This window comes from Paecilomyces variotii, assembly GCF_004022145.1.
Source record: "Paecilomyces variotii strain CBS 101075 chromosome Unknown C8Q69scaffold_3, whole genome shotgun sequence".
NCBI lineage: Eukaryota > Fungi > Ascomycota > Eurotiomycetes > Eurotiales > Thermoascaceae > Paecilomyces > Paecilomyces variotii.
In genome coordinates this window covers 172553-187032 of record NW_021167142.1, presented here as the reverse complement: position 1 = coordinate 187032, position 14480 = coordinate 172553, and the positions used below count along the sequence as shown (strand labels likewise).

The window sequence follows — 14480 nt, the reverse complement described above, 5'->3', positions numbered from 1 at the left end:
ATGTCAATATCAATCCTGGCACCATATGTGTTTAAGAAGCCACCAATTCCCTGGACGAGACCTCCAGAACCGGTCCAACAGAATTCATATCACAGATCCAGCCGCCAGACATCGCCTAGACGTTCATTCGACTCTGCAAGACCCCCATGGACAACGATACTGGGCCGTGCCGGGTCTTCAATAACCACATCCGCATCAAACCAGCCGCGCGCCTCAGGCGCATCGCTGCCCTTACTCTTGATTTCCATCCACGTCCTCGACTCAATATCAAACATCCACGCATCCGCCAGCATTTTCCCCGCCCCCTGATGACCCAAACTACTCGGATCCCTCTCCCCAAACAGAGTAACCAGCTTCGACTTCCCATCAACCTTAACCGCCAACAAACAACTCACACTCCGCGGTCCTGGCCCCTCCACCCCATCCGGCTGATAAGTAATTGTCTCCCAGACATTCTTCTCCAGATCCAACACATCCACCGCGCCTCCTTGCTCCGTATTTCCATCGAATCCATTCATACGAAACACCTTCCCGTCCGCATACGTAATCGACGTCCCACCCCTCTCCGGCTTCGGCGCCGGAGCCAACTCTCTCCACTGCCTCGTGAAGATATTAAACGCCCAGAAATCACTCAGTCTCCCCTTCTCGGGACATCCGGCATGGAGGAAAATCGTCTCTTTCCCATCACTCGCGAGAGCGTGGTAGCTCCGTCCGACGGGATAGGGGAGTTGATCACTACTAGGTGCGACTTGAGCCCAGGTGCTGTTTTCAGGGTTGAACACCCAGAATGAGCCTTTTTCTTCTATCGGCGCCATGGCGGTTCCGCCACGGCCTGAGAAGATATACACCTTGCCGTTCAAGGCGGTTGATGCGGATCCCACCCGAGGTGAGGGGATGTTGTTGTTGGTTGTGGTTGATATCGTGGAGAGTCTGGTGGATTCTTTGGTGGTGTTGATATCTAAGTATTTTTATCCAGTTAGTTAGTTAGTTGTAAATATTAACCCCGTTTGGATTATTTCTTTTTTCTTTTTTTTTCCTTCCCTCTTCGCTATAGTTGATGATAACCAAGGATAATAGGATATGTAACCAATGCATGAATGAATGAATGAATGCCATACATACCACGATCAAGAGCTACACGATACACCATCGAGTCCACTGGCTCGCGAGGCCGGAGTTCTCCGCCGTAAATGTATGCATTGCCTGCAAGGACCGCGAGGGTCTGTGATGATCTCCGGATAGATGTGTCGGAAATAAGCTTTGTCCATACTCCAAGCACCGCCATGTTGATGTATGTAACTTGAGTAGGCTTCTGAAAGACGGAGAGTGAGAGCTAAGTTGAAAAGGAGACTTGATTGATTTGGTTGCTGGAAAGAATCAGTGAGGAGGAGGAGGGGATTGTGAGTTAAATAATAATAATTATTGACAGATTTCCACAATTTAATTCCTGGAAAAAGGAAACGCAAAGGATAAGAACACGCCACTAGGATATTATTATTTATTATTGTCATGTTTCTTCTTTCCGAAGCCAAAACCCGTGAAATATTAATACCGCACGATACGGGCGTAAGTTTTGCCCAAGATGGGTTTAGTGCAAATGTAAAAATTATTATTAGTGACTTACTTTGACGCTAGTTACCGTTAGTTCAAGAGAAAAACTGTGGTTACAATATTATTATTAAGTTGGAAATGAGTTATTGAATTAGCATATCAGTCTATTCTGTTATGTATTATAGTTGATCTTTGCTGTAGTAAGCCCACTGATTAACTGAGTATATTCGCGCAAGTATTCCAAACTAAACTGTAGGAGCATTATGATTCTACTATTTCCTGTCGGCGTGCAAAGCAAACGCCAGGTGATCTGCAATCATCTGTTACACAACGTTCCCGTATGGAATTGGATTGAACCTACTAGATTCTCTGTATGCTAGAGATAAATAAGGGGTCAAACCCCCCCCCTAGACCTAGATTCAAGCAAGCAATTCAAACCCTGCTTCCGTGCTGTTTAGGATTCGACATTTCCTTACCTGATGACAGAGATCACTACGCCCGATTTCTTTCCATGTAGGAGATGCAAGTATTGATAGAAAGCAAAGATACTTTTTCAAAAGATGATGCCTTGGAAGGATAAATACATCAAACAGGGGTATCTGCGTGGCTGAATCATAAAAATGCAGGTTCATCAGAAGACATCATCGTGAGGCAGTGTAATAAAAAGAGAAGTAAAGCAAACTACATGGTAGTGTTTTGTAACAGTGCCAAGGGAAGTGGTAGATGTTCGTCTTCAAAGCAGCCTGGGATATGGCCACGATAGACCACATGACCAGTTAGATTGGGATCCACCCATCAGGACCAAGCTCCTTAAACAAGGAAATAATGGAGGCTGTAATTTAGAAATCAAGCAAGTTGTCTTCCTAGACCGCGCGTCTGCGTCACGAGGGGCTGGACGGTACGATACGTGGACGAGACATCCCTGAGACCACGTCCCGTACCTACTCGGCTGAGAGCAGGCTCATCAAAACCACCGAGGCTCAGTCTTCCCAGTTCGGCAGGAAGCCGATCAGCCATAAGTTGCACGTGTGGCTGGCGGCGTCTGGAGTACGACTCAATGGCAGCTGGTTGCGGGACAGCAGGCGCAACGGGCTCTTCTGGACCACCAGGAAGAGTAACCTTGGTCGCGCCAAGGGTACGAGCGATATCCTCCAGGAGCACCTCCATGGGCGCAATGTAAGCCACACGATTCTTCTCAGACCAGGCGAGTACATGTCCACAAACTCGGCCAGTCGCCTTGTCGAACACCCAAGCGCCAGAGTCACCAGGAACTAAATATTCAAATCTGCGTTAGCGTGCTGCGCATCCTGACGGCGTTCACAAGGACTTACCTCCAAAGTTCCCGTCGACGCAGAAGCTAGTAGAGAAGGAATGCCGTCCATGCATCTTGACCAATGTCATTGCCTTCGAGATCTGTCCACTCTGCAGACCACTGGTCCGGCCACAGCAATGGACCTTCAAACCACCGAGCTCCTCCAACCGTGCCACCCTATTCAGATGGACGTCCTGTCCCGGGCCATGCCTCTGTGGCAATCCCTGAGGAGCCGCTCCAGTAGGACGACCCGAAACGACATTACGGGTATCCATGCGGTTGTCGTGCATCTTGATAAGGGCCCAGTCGATTTCATGTTTCATTCCCTTTCGAGTCCAGCGCTTCACTCCTGATGAGGCATGGACGTATCCGAGCGAATGCGACGCTAGGTGTTCATCATCCCGGTCCTCAGGACAGGGAAAGAAATCCTCGTGGATGTCATCAATTGCAGGTTGAGTAACAATCAACTGTGGCTCCTCGCCAGGCTCAACGCCGGCTGTATCTCCGATTGAAGCAGTGTCATCATCGTCACCGCTGTCATAACCATCAAATCCTTCTTCATCGGAAGAATAGTCATCGGAGAGCCAGTGGTCATCGAAAGTCTCATCCATACCGTGGGAGAGACGATCATCATCCTCATCATCGGTGATCTCAAATTCGTAATTGGTTTCTGGCAAGTCCTCCTCACACCACGTAAATGCGAAATCCGCGCTCGAAGGTTCTATGCCTCTCTGACCGTTCGCAGCAGAACGCGGTGGGCAGTCGGCATCCTCATCCTGGTATTCTTCGTCATCACTGGGCGCATCGAGCATGTGGTGCACAGTCATCCCAAATGGCATGCCATCCACCAGAATCGCTCCACCGTATGAAACCGGTGGCAGATGCTCCTCGTTCCGAAAAGCGCCAATAGAGGCACCACATACTGGTTTCTGCTGGTAGTAAGGGTTAAGGTCCATTGGATGATTCTCATGCACGTCATCTACAGCCCCAGCCTTGCGGCGTCTTCGATGAGGCACCTTGGATCGTTTTATATCACCGCGGAGTACAATCAGGTCCCAACCGTCCTTGTCAATCACGAAATATTTCTTGAGAGCCGCCCTGACCTTCTTGACATTGGAGCATGTCACGCATATTGTGGTCTTTGCACTCTCAACTCCGTCGCCGGTTACCATGAGGTTAGCGCTGCACGATTCTGACGAGTCCTTCAACACTTTCTGCAGGAGCTTGCTCAGTCGAGGCATAATGTTGAAGTTCCATTCATCCAAATGTTGCTGGGGTATTTCGATATTTGTTAGCTTTTTGAGGCTTCTTTTCTTCGACTTCTTGTCACCGTCGTCGATCTTGGATATTTTCACATCGCCCAAGGGCATTCTGCTGTTTTGTTCGACGGGTGGATGGGTCTGAAACGGTTCCATCTGATCCGTTGACCGGACGGTTGTAGCCTCTCTCGTCAAGCTAGGGGGTAAGGCAATGGGGAGCTTCTCGTCCAGGTCACCCGCAGGAGGCGCATCGAAGATGTCTACGAGACAACAGCGCCAGATGATTTTGCTGATAGTGTAGAGGAAGTCGAGAGAGAATGCAAACGCGCCATCGGATTCTGACAAGGCTTGCGCTGGGTAGTGACAGATCTCAGGTACGCGGAGATTCAGGTCACCCATAGGCTCAGGCGAGAGATGGAAGTTTGGAGCATCAAGACACAGCTGAACCATGTGGAGATATGCCGTTCCACATTTCGCTCCCAGCTTCTTGATATAAACGTTTTCAATCCTTTGCTTGAACATGGCGTTATTGTACTTCATCTTCCACAGTCTGCTGATGGGGGTCCAGAGTCCGATCTCCAGCAAGACCAGTCCTAAAGAGTAAAGGTCGTAAGCCCAGGCCGCATTGTCGTCGATAAGTCTTTTGTCATCTGGATGACGGTACATCCCTGAGGAAAGCGGCTCTTGCGCCAGACCATCACCGGAGAATTGTGCAAAAGAAGTGAGGTAAGGATGTCGGAGATCCTCTGTCAAGTTCCCGATCTCGTTCTGCTCAGATTCGTTCAGACCGGGAAAGACAAGGATGTTGCTGCTATTGATATTCCCATGTACGATGTTCTGGCTGCGCAGATGAAGCATTGACAGAATCAGATTATACCCGAGGCGGAAGCGGTTTTCCAGATTCGGCACCGGAATATCCTGATGGTCGTCACCTGAATGAAACAAAGAAACCAGCGGTTTTGGCTTAAGCTCTTTCATCAGATCACTTGGGTTGCGCAAGAACGGGAAATAGTCCATCGGCATCTGATATATGAACGCATATCGCGAGTTTGGCATGTCAATATAATATCCTAGAAATCTCAGGAGTCCAAGATGCGACACTCTTGCGTTCTCAACCAGTTGATCCAGTGATCTATGCAGTTCTTCGAGCCGCTGGCTTGCAGGCACTGTGATCGCATTTTGAGTCTCCAGCATCATCGGAGTAAATTCCGCCAAAATAGGAACTGTCGATTCAGAGGTCAGACTGGATAGGAACGGCGATGCCTCTGTCTTCATACGCCCTATAACCCTGGAATTCGCAGACGCAGCGATCACCTCATATGGCGGCGGACTCTTGGCATGTGAGGCCCCAGAGAGCTGCAGCGCAGACCGGTCAATGAACAGATGTTTCGTCGAACTGAATGAACGATCAAAGGCGCTCTCTCTGCCAGGTTTCTCTGCAAAAGCCGTTGGGGCAACTTTGAAATTGGTAAATGGCGAGTGCTCAAAGACTTCCTGCTGCTGCTTAGGACTGCTGACTGTCTCCAGAGGCTCCGCGATGCTCCCCTGGAATTCCTTCTGCAATTTCCCATCCCCAGAGAAAGAGTAGGAATGGTCCTCTGATGACTTCGAACCCCGTGGAGTAGGAGTCGGTCGCAACTTGGGCTTGGCGCTAGTCTGCCCGGTCGAGGACATGCTCATGCTCATGTTCCGGCGAGACTGTGACAGATCGTACAGGGTGTCAATGCATGCAGTCAGATCTTTCAACAGTGCGTTGGATCGATTGATATCTTCATCAGTCCAACGTGTCTTGGCGGGAAGATTGCTCAGATTATCTTTCGCAGGCAAATCGCCCTGACTGCCCTTCGGTGGAAGATCCGTCCCACCTACATGTTGCAGACGCTCTGCTTCATTGAGCAGCTCCTGGATGGAGGACATGACGCTGGCGACGACGTCGCTGAAGCCAGCCTCTGTGAGCGACTCATCGATATCGTTCGGTTGCGCGGCGCTGGCGTCACTCCAATCCAGACCCCACGCAAGCAGTCTATCTTTCTGGATCCGGTAATTGCGATGGAGCGCCACTAGTTCCGGGTCGTCATTTGGCTTCGAGGCCGTCGTGACGCTCTCGCAGGATGTCTTAGTATCAGAGTACATCTTGGTGAGACGTCTCTGGAGGTATGAACCTCCATGTCGGAGGACAGACATTTTCGATGCTCCTCGCAAAGACTCAGCTTTAGCACGCGATCAAGCGATCTCTCATGTATTCATGCAATATCGAGATCCCCAAACGGGGGTAGAATGCAGCATGCAGAGGAAGCGAGATGGCTCAGCGCAGGCATATAAGCGATGACAGACGATGAGGGCGGGAATTCTGTTGCCTAACCAATCGGGAGTGGCGAACTGCGGTCGCTGAACGCTGGGATCTCTCCGTGATCGTCGCTGCAGGCAGCCACGTTTATTCGCGTGCAGTGTGGATGGTGCAGAAGAAGAAGAGCAAGAAAAAGAGTCCAGATAGATGCCTTCTGTGCTGGAAGGAGAACCAAGAAGGATGGGTCAGTTAACTGGACTGGCAGTCGCTTTGTTTTCGTATCCACGTGCAATGCAATTATCATTCTTCTGGAGTGTTAACCACGTGACAGCGGCCCACGGAGATAAGAGATGGTGATGATGATTGCTTATAGAATGGGCACTATAAAGCATGTGGACTATGTTTACGGAGTCACAATTGGGAATGCTGAACTATGAGAAGGCTCCTTACTCCATGCTACTCTATAGTTGTGGGAAGGTTGATATAATATTAAATCTTAACTATGATAGATACCTACTCAAAGGTTTACCCCATTTACTCTCAAGAAAATGATGAGCCATCTCACAATGAGTCTCACAGGGACATCATCTCCTTCATATCCTCAACAGGGCCCATCGAAGGGTCATACCTTGTTGGCCTGCCGTGCATGACCTTCTGCCACCCGGGACTGTTTGCCTTGATCTCGGCCCAGCGCTGCAGCTCCTGGGGAACGAACTCGCCATTGCCGGCCTCGATGCAGCGCAGCACAAGCGGAAGGAGATGGCTGTCGAGCACAGTGGGACCTACCCGGGTCCCAAAGGTCCAGTCTTCTTCGGAAGCACCGCTTTGCTTACGGTGCTCTATGATCTCCGCAAAAATGGCCTGCAGGTCTGCGCGGGCTTTGGCCACGACGGCTGGCTGGAAGGCTACAGCGTTGGTCTTGTTGTGGCTAAATAATCAAGAAAGTCAGTGGTCGCAGCAGAGGACAGATGACAAGAATAGATAATAGAGCGACTCCCACGAGTCTAATGAAACACGAGGGGTAATATACAATTCGAGCTTGGCCTCGAGAGCCTTGCGGTATCCCGGGCTGAGATCAGTTCTCTTAAGAAGATCCTCCACGGGTGAAGGGTTATACTGCATCATCTCCGGTGTCGGGTTCTTGTTGCTGAACGACAGGCCATAGATGGCATGGATCCTCTCGAGGAGGCCTCTGATGACGACGGCATGTTCTGCCGGCAGCATGGCCGGGTAGTGCTTCACAGCCAGATAGAGCGAGATGGAGATACTGTCGGTAAGTGGCTGCTCAAGAATGTTGCCGGTCATGGCAGGGACCTGGCCTTTGGGGTTCACCCTGACGAGGTAGTCCTCCTTCAGATTCTCGTTCTTGCGGTGGTTGACGAAGCTAAGTGTGATCTTTTTGGGCGGCCTGGCGTCATGCGTCGTAGGGCCAAGCTGGATGGTGTGGCGGGACATCATAGAGTAGAGGGAGAAAGGGGAGGAATAGAGCGTGTACTCTGCATTTCCCAATTCAGCCATTTAGTCGCTGGTTGAGGATTGTTAAGAGTAGTATGAGGTGCAAATAGGATAACCAAGTCAGCAGCGTATACGGGGTAGAATCTCGACAATATGGTACTGAGCTGAGGGATTCCGGCGAGCAAGGTTCCTACTCGAAATTGTTTGAGAGTCCAGTCATGTTCAGTCGGCCAGGGTGATTGTCGTTCAGTTCGTCCAATTGCTCCAAGTCTGCCGCTGCAGAGACCCCGCAGTTGGAGAGATGACAAAACTTCTGCCGCTCTCAGCTGGCTCTGGAGCTGACGAAGGTGGACTACAATTTTTATCGACTCTCTGATGTGTCAGGACAGAGTGTATCTCCAGGAACCGCTGGATAATAACACCGTGTTGGCGTTCCCACGCCTAAGTGTAGTTATTATTGCAGTCTTCTTGGCCTATCGACACCGAGATCCCGGGTAAGTGTTTGGTTTGTGGCAGTCTCTTATGTATTATGCTAGTAAAAGGAATCAAGACAGCAAATCAAATAATAAAGTTTCATGAATCATTCTAATCTACAAATGAATACAAGAGAGCAAGCCAGCTGACACAGTATACTGTGTATCATGTGATCATGCGACGAGGTACACCGACGTCGCGAGCACGTTTCTCCCCAAAATTGTGCAGTCGCTCACCGATCAGGTAGACATCGTCCCGGATGTTGACGCGCCAGGCTTCGATCTGCCGGCGAAGCAGGTAGAAGGACCATACTAGCAACCCGACCAAGAGGGTCGTAGGATACGCGTACCGGTATACCTTGGCCTGAAGTTCGCTCGCCGCCGAGTAAAAGAAGATACGGTTCACGATGAAGCCCAACACAAGTGGCACAGTCACAGCCAGGAAGGTAAGAACAGAGATGGGAAGGATTAGGGCCCGCGTGGCCAAACCGACCTGGGGTTGCCGCCAACCGCCACGGCTGACCGCGTTCAGTGCAATGGCTGGGCGCGAGCTGGAGTGCCACAAAGTGAACCGGAGGGCCATCTGAACGTAGAGGACGCCGAGGGTCCAGTCTTGGATAAAATGGATCACATGCGCCTGGTCATCTTCAAGATAGGTGTGGAGGGGTACCAGAATATACAGCTCCGTCACAAGAGCGAAAAGAGACGGCAGCAGCAGAGCGAATGCGGATGCAAGGTATATGAGCTTCGTAGCATACAGCAGTGTCTCATAGACAGCACGAGTGGCCTGTTGGGGGGAGTTGAGATACGGGTGTAAGCGCTCCTTTAGCAGGGAAACTCCGGACCGGCAGTAGACCAGACCATATACAGCACCACCGACCACGTACAGACCCACAGAGAAAGCGTAGATATCGTTGACGCGGACAGGGCTTGGGAAGAAAGTCGATATGAGCTTTCGACCAGTGACTAAAGGCACAATGGTGATGCTTACGCCTGTAACGGCGGCAAACACCCAGATCAGGAAGAGAAAGAATGCCACTCGGAGTCTAAAGAAGGGAGGGATGTAGACTTGCGTAAACATGTCGCTCGTGCGGCCGTGTAGCCCGTCGTCCGGATCAGCGGCCCCGTCCTTGCGTTTGTTGTCTTCGGTCACTTCTAAGAATACCTGCGCGCCCTTTGGGATTCGAACCTGATCCGAACCTGGAGCGCGCACAAACCTTCCGTTGCGCAAGAAGTAGGCATCTACGCCCTTCTCCTCAACCAAAGCCTTTTGATCTTCGCCGATAACCGGGTTTTTTGGATCGCCCTTCTTCCCCAGCAGCACAGCACGCCAGCTCCGTCTCACATGTCGGCCTTCCTCATCTGGTCGTCTCTCGCCCCCAAAGAGGAAGTTGGTCAACCGCAACATCCGCGCACATTGATGGAACCACCAATTATACATCGTGTGCAAGCCATCGGAGGGCTTCACTGAACGGATAGCAAATGGCATGACGAAGTTGTAGAAAAGTAAATCCACAGGGAATTCGAGGAACGGGACATTTGAGGACCAGTGGATGGGGAGTACACCGGCACAGGAGTAGGAAAGACCCCATACAACTCCTCCCAAACAGACAATAACAAGGGCACCGTAGACCAAGGCACTGAACGCAATCTTACGAAGCTGTGTTGAGATATTGCGCTCGAGGACATCTCGCACCGGATGGAAAGTAGGATCATCAGGGTCACGGATGAAGTAGAGAACACCGCTCCTCATGATTTTGCGACACATCGAGACAAAGAGAGCGAAATGAAACATGTAGCAGGTCCCTATGAACCAATGGACAAAGAGCGACGTTACAGGAGAGGCGGATGTGAATTCCAAGCGGGACTTCAGGGAGGCATTCTCAAACAATGGCATTAAGGCGACATCAAGTAGTGTGCCGCAATACAACGGGAACACAATCATTTCAATGCCAATGATCAGAATGACCTTCATCACCCCTCCCGCTTGATGAAGGATGTCCGCGATAACTCCTTCAATCCTCTGGCCTCTGTTGACTCCAGAAAAGAGTCCAGTGAGCCGAAGATACAGAAGACCCAGGGCAGTAGCAAAGCCATAGCCAACGATGATTGCAACAGTACGGTCTTTGGTGTCCCAGCGAGCCAAATCGTAGTCAACTGGACCTTGAACGGGCCCGCTACCAGGTACCCTGAGATTGACCCATTTCAGACCTGACAAAGAGAAGAGATCAAAAGTTCCAAGCGTCTTCGGGATCTGTTGGATGTTGGCAAGCATAGATGATAAATCCACCGTAGGAAATTCGGATACTAATGCTTGGTGCAGCCCCTGCGACATGACGCGCAGAGGGAAATCGTACATTATGAACTTTCCAGCAAGAAAGATTGTCTCGAAGAAACCAACAATCCGCGCTTCATGGATCCGCAAGGCCTGATGGGACAGAACGGAAAACATGGGAAGGTCAGATTCGTGGAAAGTGAAGAAACCATCCACCACTCTTTTGAGACGCTGACTGCTCCCATCAATGAGCGATAGAGAGGCACTCGTGACAGACGTATTGCGGGGAACCCATTCAACTAGAGGCACCATATTTCCCACGGGGCCTAGGAGACCTCTCAGGACGATACTGATCCAGTAGACGAGGTACCCAAAGCTGCCGATGAGAGTATCAACCGTGACATCTGCGATGATAGAGAGAAGAGCCAAGGGAACGCCAATGAACAGTTGAATCGGATTGGTCAAGAAAACCAGTGCAATCTTACCCCATAGGTACGGAAGCCAAATGCCGATGGCGACAGTCAGTGAGATAAGAACCGCACTGAAGACGCCATTCTGCAGAAGCCCGAAGATGGGACCCTGCATGCCGATCAGTTCCATGATTCCTTCTAACTCATCGCCATCCTCGACGGCATCGACGTCGTTCTGCTCCAAACCAGCATCGACCACTTGATCCTGCCACTGGTTTTGACCTTGCAGATCTTGTTGGGCAGCATTGTCTCGGTTGGCTGCATGAACGAACGGCCCTTCTCCAGCAATGTCCTCAACATGGACATCATTCCGGTCATGTTCTTGAGCTTGATCGGAGGGAGCAACGTCACCCCACAGCCAATCTGTGATCTTCTCAGAGAGATTTCGCGGTGGATGAGCGGGAGTATCAGCAGTTGTCGGCTGAGAAACAGCGTCACCTGAGACTCTGTTGGCTGGGATTTCTGTCTCTCTGTTATTGGTTGCATTATTAGCAGCACCATCGTTAGAAGTTTCACGTTGTTGCTGGGCGAGCTCTCCGGGTGCTCCAGGAGAACGTCCCTCGCCCATATCTTCTATCTCGAAAGGTATCTCCCCGCCTAGAACGCCAGAAGTGTCTCTGTTCATGATGCTAGATGAGACGCTAGAGTTTCTGGAAGAAAACCGAAAGTTGGACTCCGGGGCCAGAACGTCTGCCTCTCGAGCTAGCAAGGATGAAGAAGGTACTGCATCTTGTCTGCTGCTCCAGAATGGCACGTCATTAGTTGGTCCGGGTATATCGGCGTCAACAGTATCTGAGCCACCTTGATGGACTCGGTCCTGTAGCGAACTGCCGAAAGCGTCGGCCCTTCCCAGATTTGGCCCTAGAGTCTCTGTACCTTCATCGAAGGGACTGTGCTCTGTGTTGCTCCTCTGTAATCTTGTCATCGCTGAGACAATCCACCCGAGCTCGTCCTGGCGATTCTCCTCTTCGATAATCCTTAAGACTTCATCTGGATTTCCTCCACCACGAGTCCATAGGTCCTTGAATATTTCAAGTCCGGGCCACACTTGATTACCCGGAGTAGCAGCTGTCTCCTCAAGAGTACGATGAATACTGGAAGCATCATCCATGGCGTTACGTGATTGTATAATAGGTCGAGACGTATATGTTTCAAGTGGTAAGTTTCCGAAGCGCATAGTTCCCTCATCGAAAGACGAAGATGCCTCTCCATGAGCCCCATTGTCGTTCTGAAACGAATTTGGCCCCGAGGAGCCGGTTTCCGTCGCATCAGGAACGTGAGGCTCTTCATCAGACTCGTCATGATCGTGTTGCTCGATATTATTCTCGTCTTCCACTTGCAATAGTGGCTCCTGTTGTGGTGGAAAACGAGCTCCCTGGTTCAGGCGATTTTCAGCAATCAATTGGACAGCTGCTTCCCGTTCTCCTTCGGCGATATTAACAGCTGGCTGTTGCTGGACAACCCATTCCCGTATCAGGAACACCAGAATAAAAGAAATAACCACCAGAAGCGTAATAAGTTGCCCTTCCAGGGTATCTATCAAGATATTATTGAATGTCGGCGACGGTGTCAGAGAATTCAAGAACGTAACATCAGAGAGCCAGGAAGGTTGTCTTTGACGGTGGGAAGACACAGTCACATTTACATCACTGGAATTGAAAGAGCTTCCGGAAGACGAAATTGCTGGCGGAAATAAGCCGATAAAGGCTCTTTTGGCGAGACTAAGAATAAAAGGTTCACCGGCAGAAAAGTTGAGCATAGAAGAAACAGGGGAAAGCAGAGACGGCGAGGCACTTGAAGTACCTTGCACAGCTGTAGAGACCCCAGATGCACTGGAAATCAGTGTCTGCTCCGCTCGAATAGTGCTGTTCGCTGCTAATTGACTCAAAGTATTCCCTTCATTCTGAAGTGCCTGCCGCTGCAGCGTTTCACTGTTTGGCCAATGTCCGTCTGCAAGCCAAAAAAGGGCACGCCAAATCGCTCGCATCGACCAAGGCAGCCATCCAAGCCAAACGAAGGCGACTAGAAGAAACCGTAGCCAAGTGACAAGTGTCCGACCTCCGTGTAGCACCAGCTCCTTCAAGAAAACCGGGGCAGGTAGTTCTTGTGGCATATTGGGGTCATATAGCTTGGTGAAGCGGAAAGGCGTCTTGCATAGCTCACAGTATTTCTTCTGTGAGTGCGACAGCCATTCCATCAAACAGGCCTGGTGGACAAACTTGATACTCCCACTGCATTTGCAAGGGTAGAACAGCGGTTCTTCCTCTGACCCCTCCCCACGACATATCCGACAAGTATCAGGTTCTTCTAATCCTCTGAATTTCGCGTCGCTATTCGTCGCATAGGCAGGGTCGTTCATGATATCTGGGAAAGGCTCAGTGCCTCCCCGTTCGTGGGGCTGATTATCTTCCTCCATCATGGTCCATCTGGGATCAGTTTCTGTAGATCTGATCTTTTCAGTCAACAGGAGATCATCGTATTTTGGCGACCTTGAGGTGTCAACGACGGCTCAGGAAGCGCTCTGCTGTCTGTCAAATTATATAAGTAATAGTTGGGCAATGTCAGATCTCATTGATGAGACCGTTTGCGGAGCTCACTCGGAGCAGAGAACCCACAAAGCAGCCCAGTCCACAGCGGTAGTGAAGATCTCAAAGACAATCTCAAACGTGGTTTGGTTTATATCCCGGCTGTGAGATGAAACTTAGACGAACTTGCTGGCCAAACGTATATGAAGAGGTCGATGTGGCAAGTCGTGTATGGGGGCAGTAAAGCTCCCGAAAGAGAAGCCCCAGCACCTTCCTTCTCTGGATACGATGACTAATCATAACGACAGACGCACGGCCCCTCCAGTTTATCGCGCCAGACACGTGATATTACGGTATATTACATGGCACATGGTTCCAGAGCACGCGAACTTGGCGGCAGATCGAGTCTGGATACGTAAGGTATCGTAACAAAACAGGCCCGCCACGCTGAAGCTATGATCTCACCGCCGAGGCCGCAAACAAGTGTATCAATTCAGGATGGTGTGATACAGATCTTGTCGCAGAGAAAGGGTTAACGAACACAGTAGATAGGTCCCTTCTAAGGCAACTTGACATCTCTCCCTTTTCTGCCCCTCCCCTTGTTCTTAAAAGCCTGCATTATAGGATATCTGACTGCCGCCTACTTTTCTATTCTGTGAAGCCATCAAGAAACGCGGGATACCAGCCGCGCCAGCAACTTCAGCTCCCTCGAGAACCCCATTGCGCCAAGTTTGCCAGGGTTATTGCGAGCGTCCCACCCAACAGTGCCATCTTGCAACCTTCGCAACTCTAGGTACAATAACAATCGTGATATTGGACATTCTCAATTTCGACACTTGGCATCGGTCTGTTTTGCTGTTCCGCGACCTCAGT

The 14480-nt window shown here is 50.5% G+C and overlaps 4 protein-coding genes across 4 annotated transcripts; all 4 read right to left on the bottom strand.

Moving 5' to 3' along the window:
• Positions 1 to 89: 89 nt before the first annotated feature.
• Positions 90 to 1285, bottom strand: C8Q69DRAFT_505476 (kelch repeat-containing protein; the record flags this gene model as incomplete). Its single annotated transcript, XM_028632711.1, has 2 exons — positions 90 to 958; positions 1123 to 1285. 2 exons carry the CDS (start codon positions 1283 to 1285, stop codon positions 90 to 92), a joined length of 1032 nt encoding a protein of 343 aa, XP_028486230.1.
• A 1112-nt stretch (positions 1286 to 2397) lies between these two features.
• On the bottom strand, positions 2398 to 6306 carry C8Q69DRAFT_505475 (hypothetical protein; the record flags this gene model as incomplete). The annotated part of the gene is made up of 2 exons (XM_028632710.1): positions 2398 to 2822; positions 2883 to 6306. The coding sequence occupies 2 exons, from the start codon at positions 6304 to 6306 to the stop codon at positions 2398 to 2400; spliced, it is 3849 nt and encodes a 1282-aa protein (XP_028486229.1).
• Positions 6307 to 6644: 338 nt separating this feature from the next.
• On the bottom strand, positions 6645 to 8215 carry C8Q69DRAFT_198380 (hypothetical protein). Its single transcript, XM_028626052.1, has 2 exons — positions 7440 to 8215; positions 6645 to 7337 (listed from the first exon to the last, which is right to left on the bottom strand). The coding sequence occupies exons 1-2, from the start codon at positions 7925 to 7927 to the stop codon at positions 6983 to 6985; spliced, it is 843 nt and encodes a 280-aa protein (XP_028486228.1). The 5' UTR covers positions 7928 to 8215; the 3' UTR covers positions 6645 to 6982.
• C8Q69DRAFT_198299 (hypothetical protein) lies at positions 8216 to 13825 on the bottom strand. Its single transcript, XM_028626051.1, has 2 exons — positions 13698 to 13825; positions 8216 to 13610 (listed from the first exon to the last, which is right to left on the bottom strand). The coding sequence occupies exon 2, from the start codon at positions 13499 to 13501 to the stop codon at positions 8504 to 8506; it is 4998 nt and encodes a 1665-aa protein (XP_028486227.1). The 5' UTR covers positions 13502 to 13610; positions 13698 to 13825; the 3' UTR covers positions 8216 to 8503.
• Between the last annotated feature and the right edge of the window lie 655 nt (positions 13826 to 14480).

Excerpts from the sequence above, each read along its gene's own strand:
- C8Q69DRAFT_198299 (XM_028626051.1), bottom strand. The coding sequence starts at position 13,501 with ATGATGGAGGAAGATAATCAGCCCCACGAACGGGGAGGCACTGAGCCT.
- C8Q69DRAFT_198380 (XM_028626052.1), bottom strand. The coding sequence starts at position 7,927 with ATGGCTGAATTGGGAAATGCAGAGTACACGCTCTATTCCTCCCCTTTC. Across the intron at positions 7,338-7,439 it reads CTCGAGGCCAAGCTCGAATT|CCACAACAAGACCAACGCTG; the intron begins GTATATTACCCC and ends TTGATTATTTAG.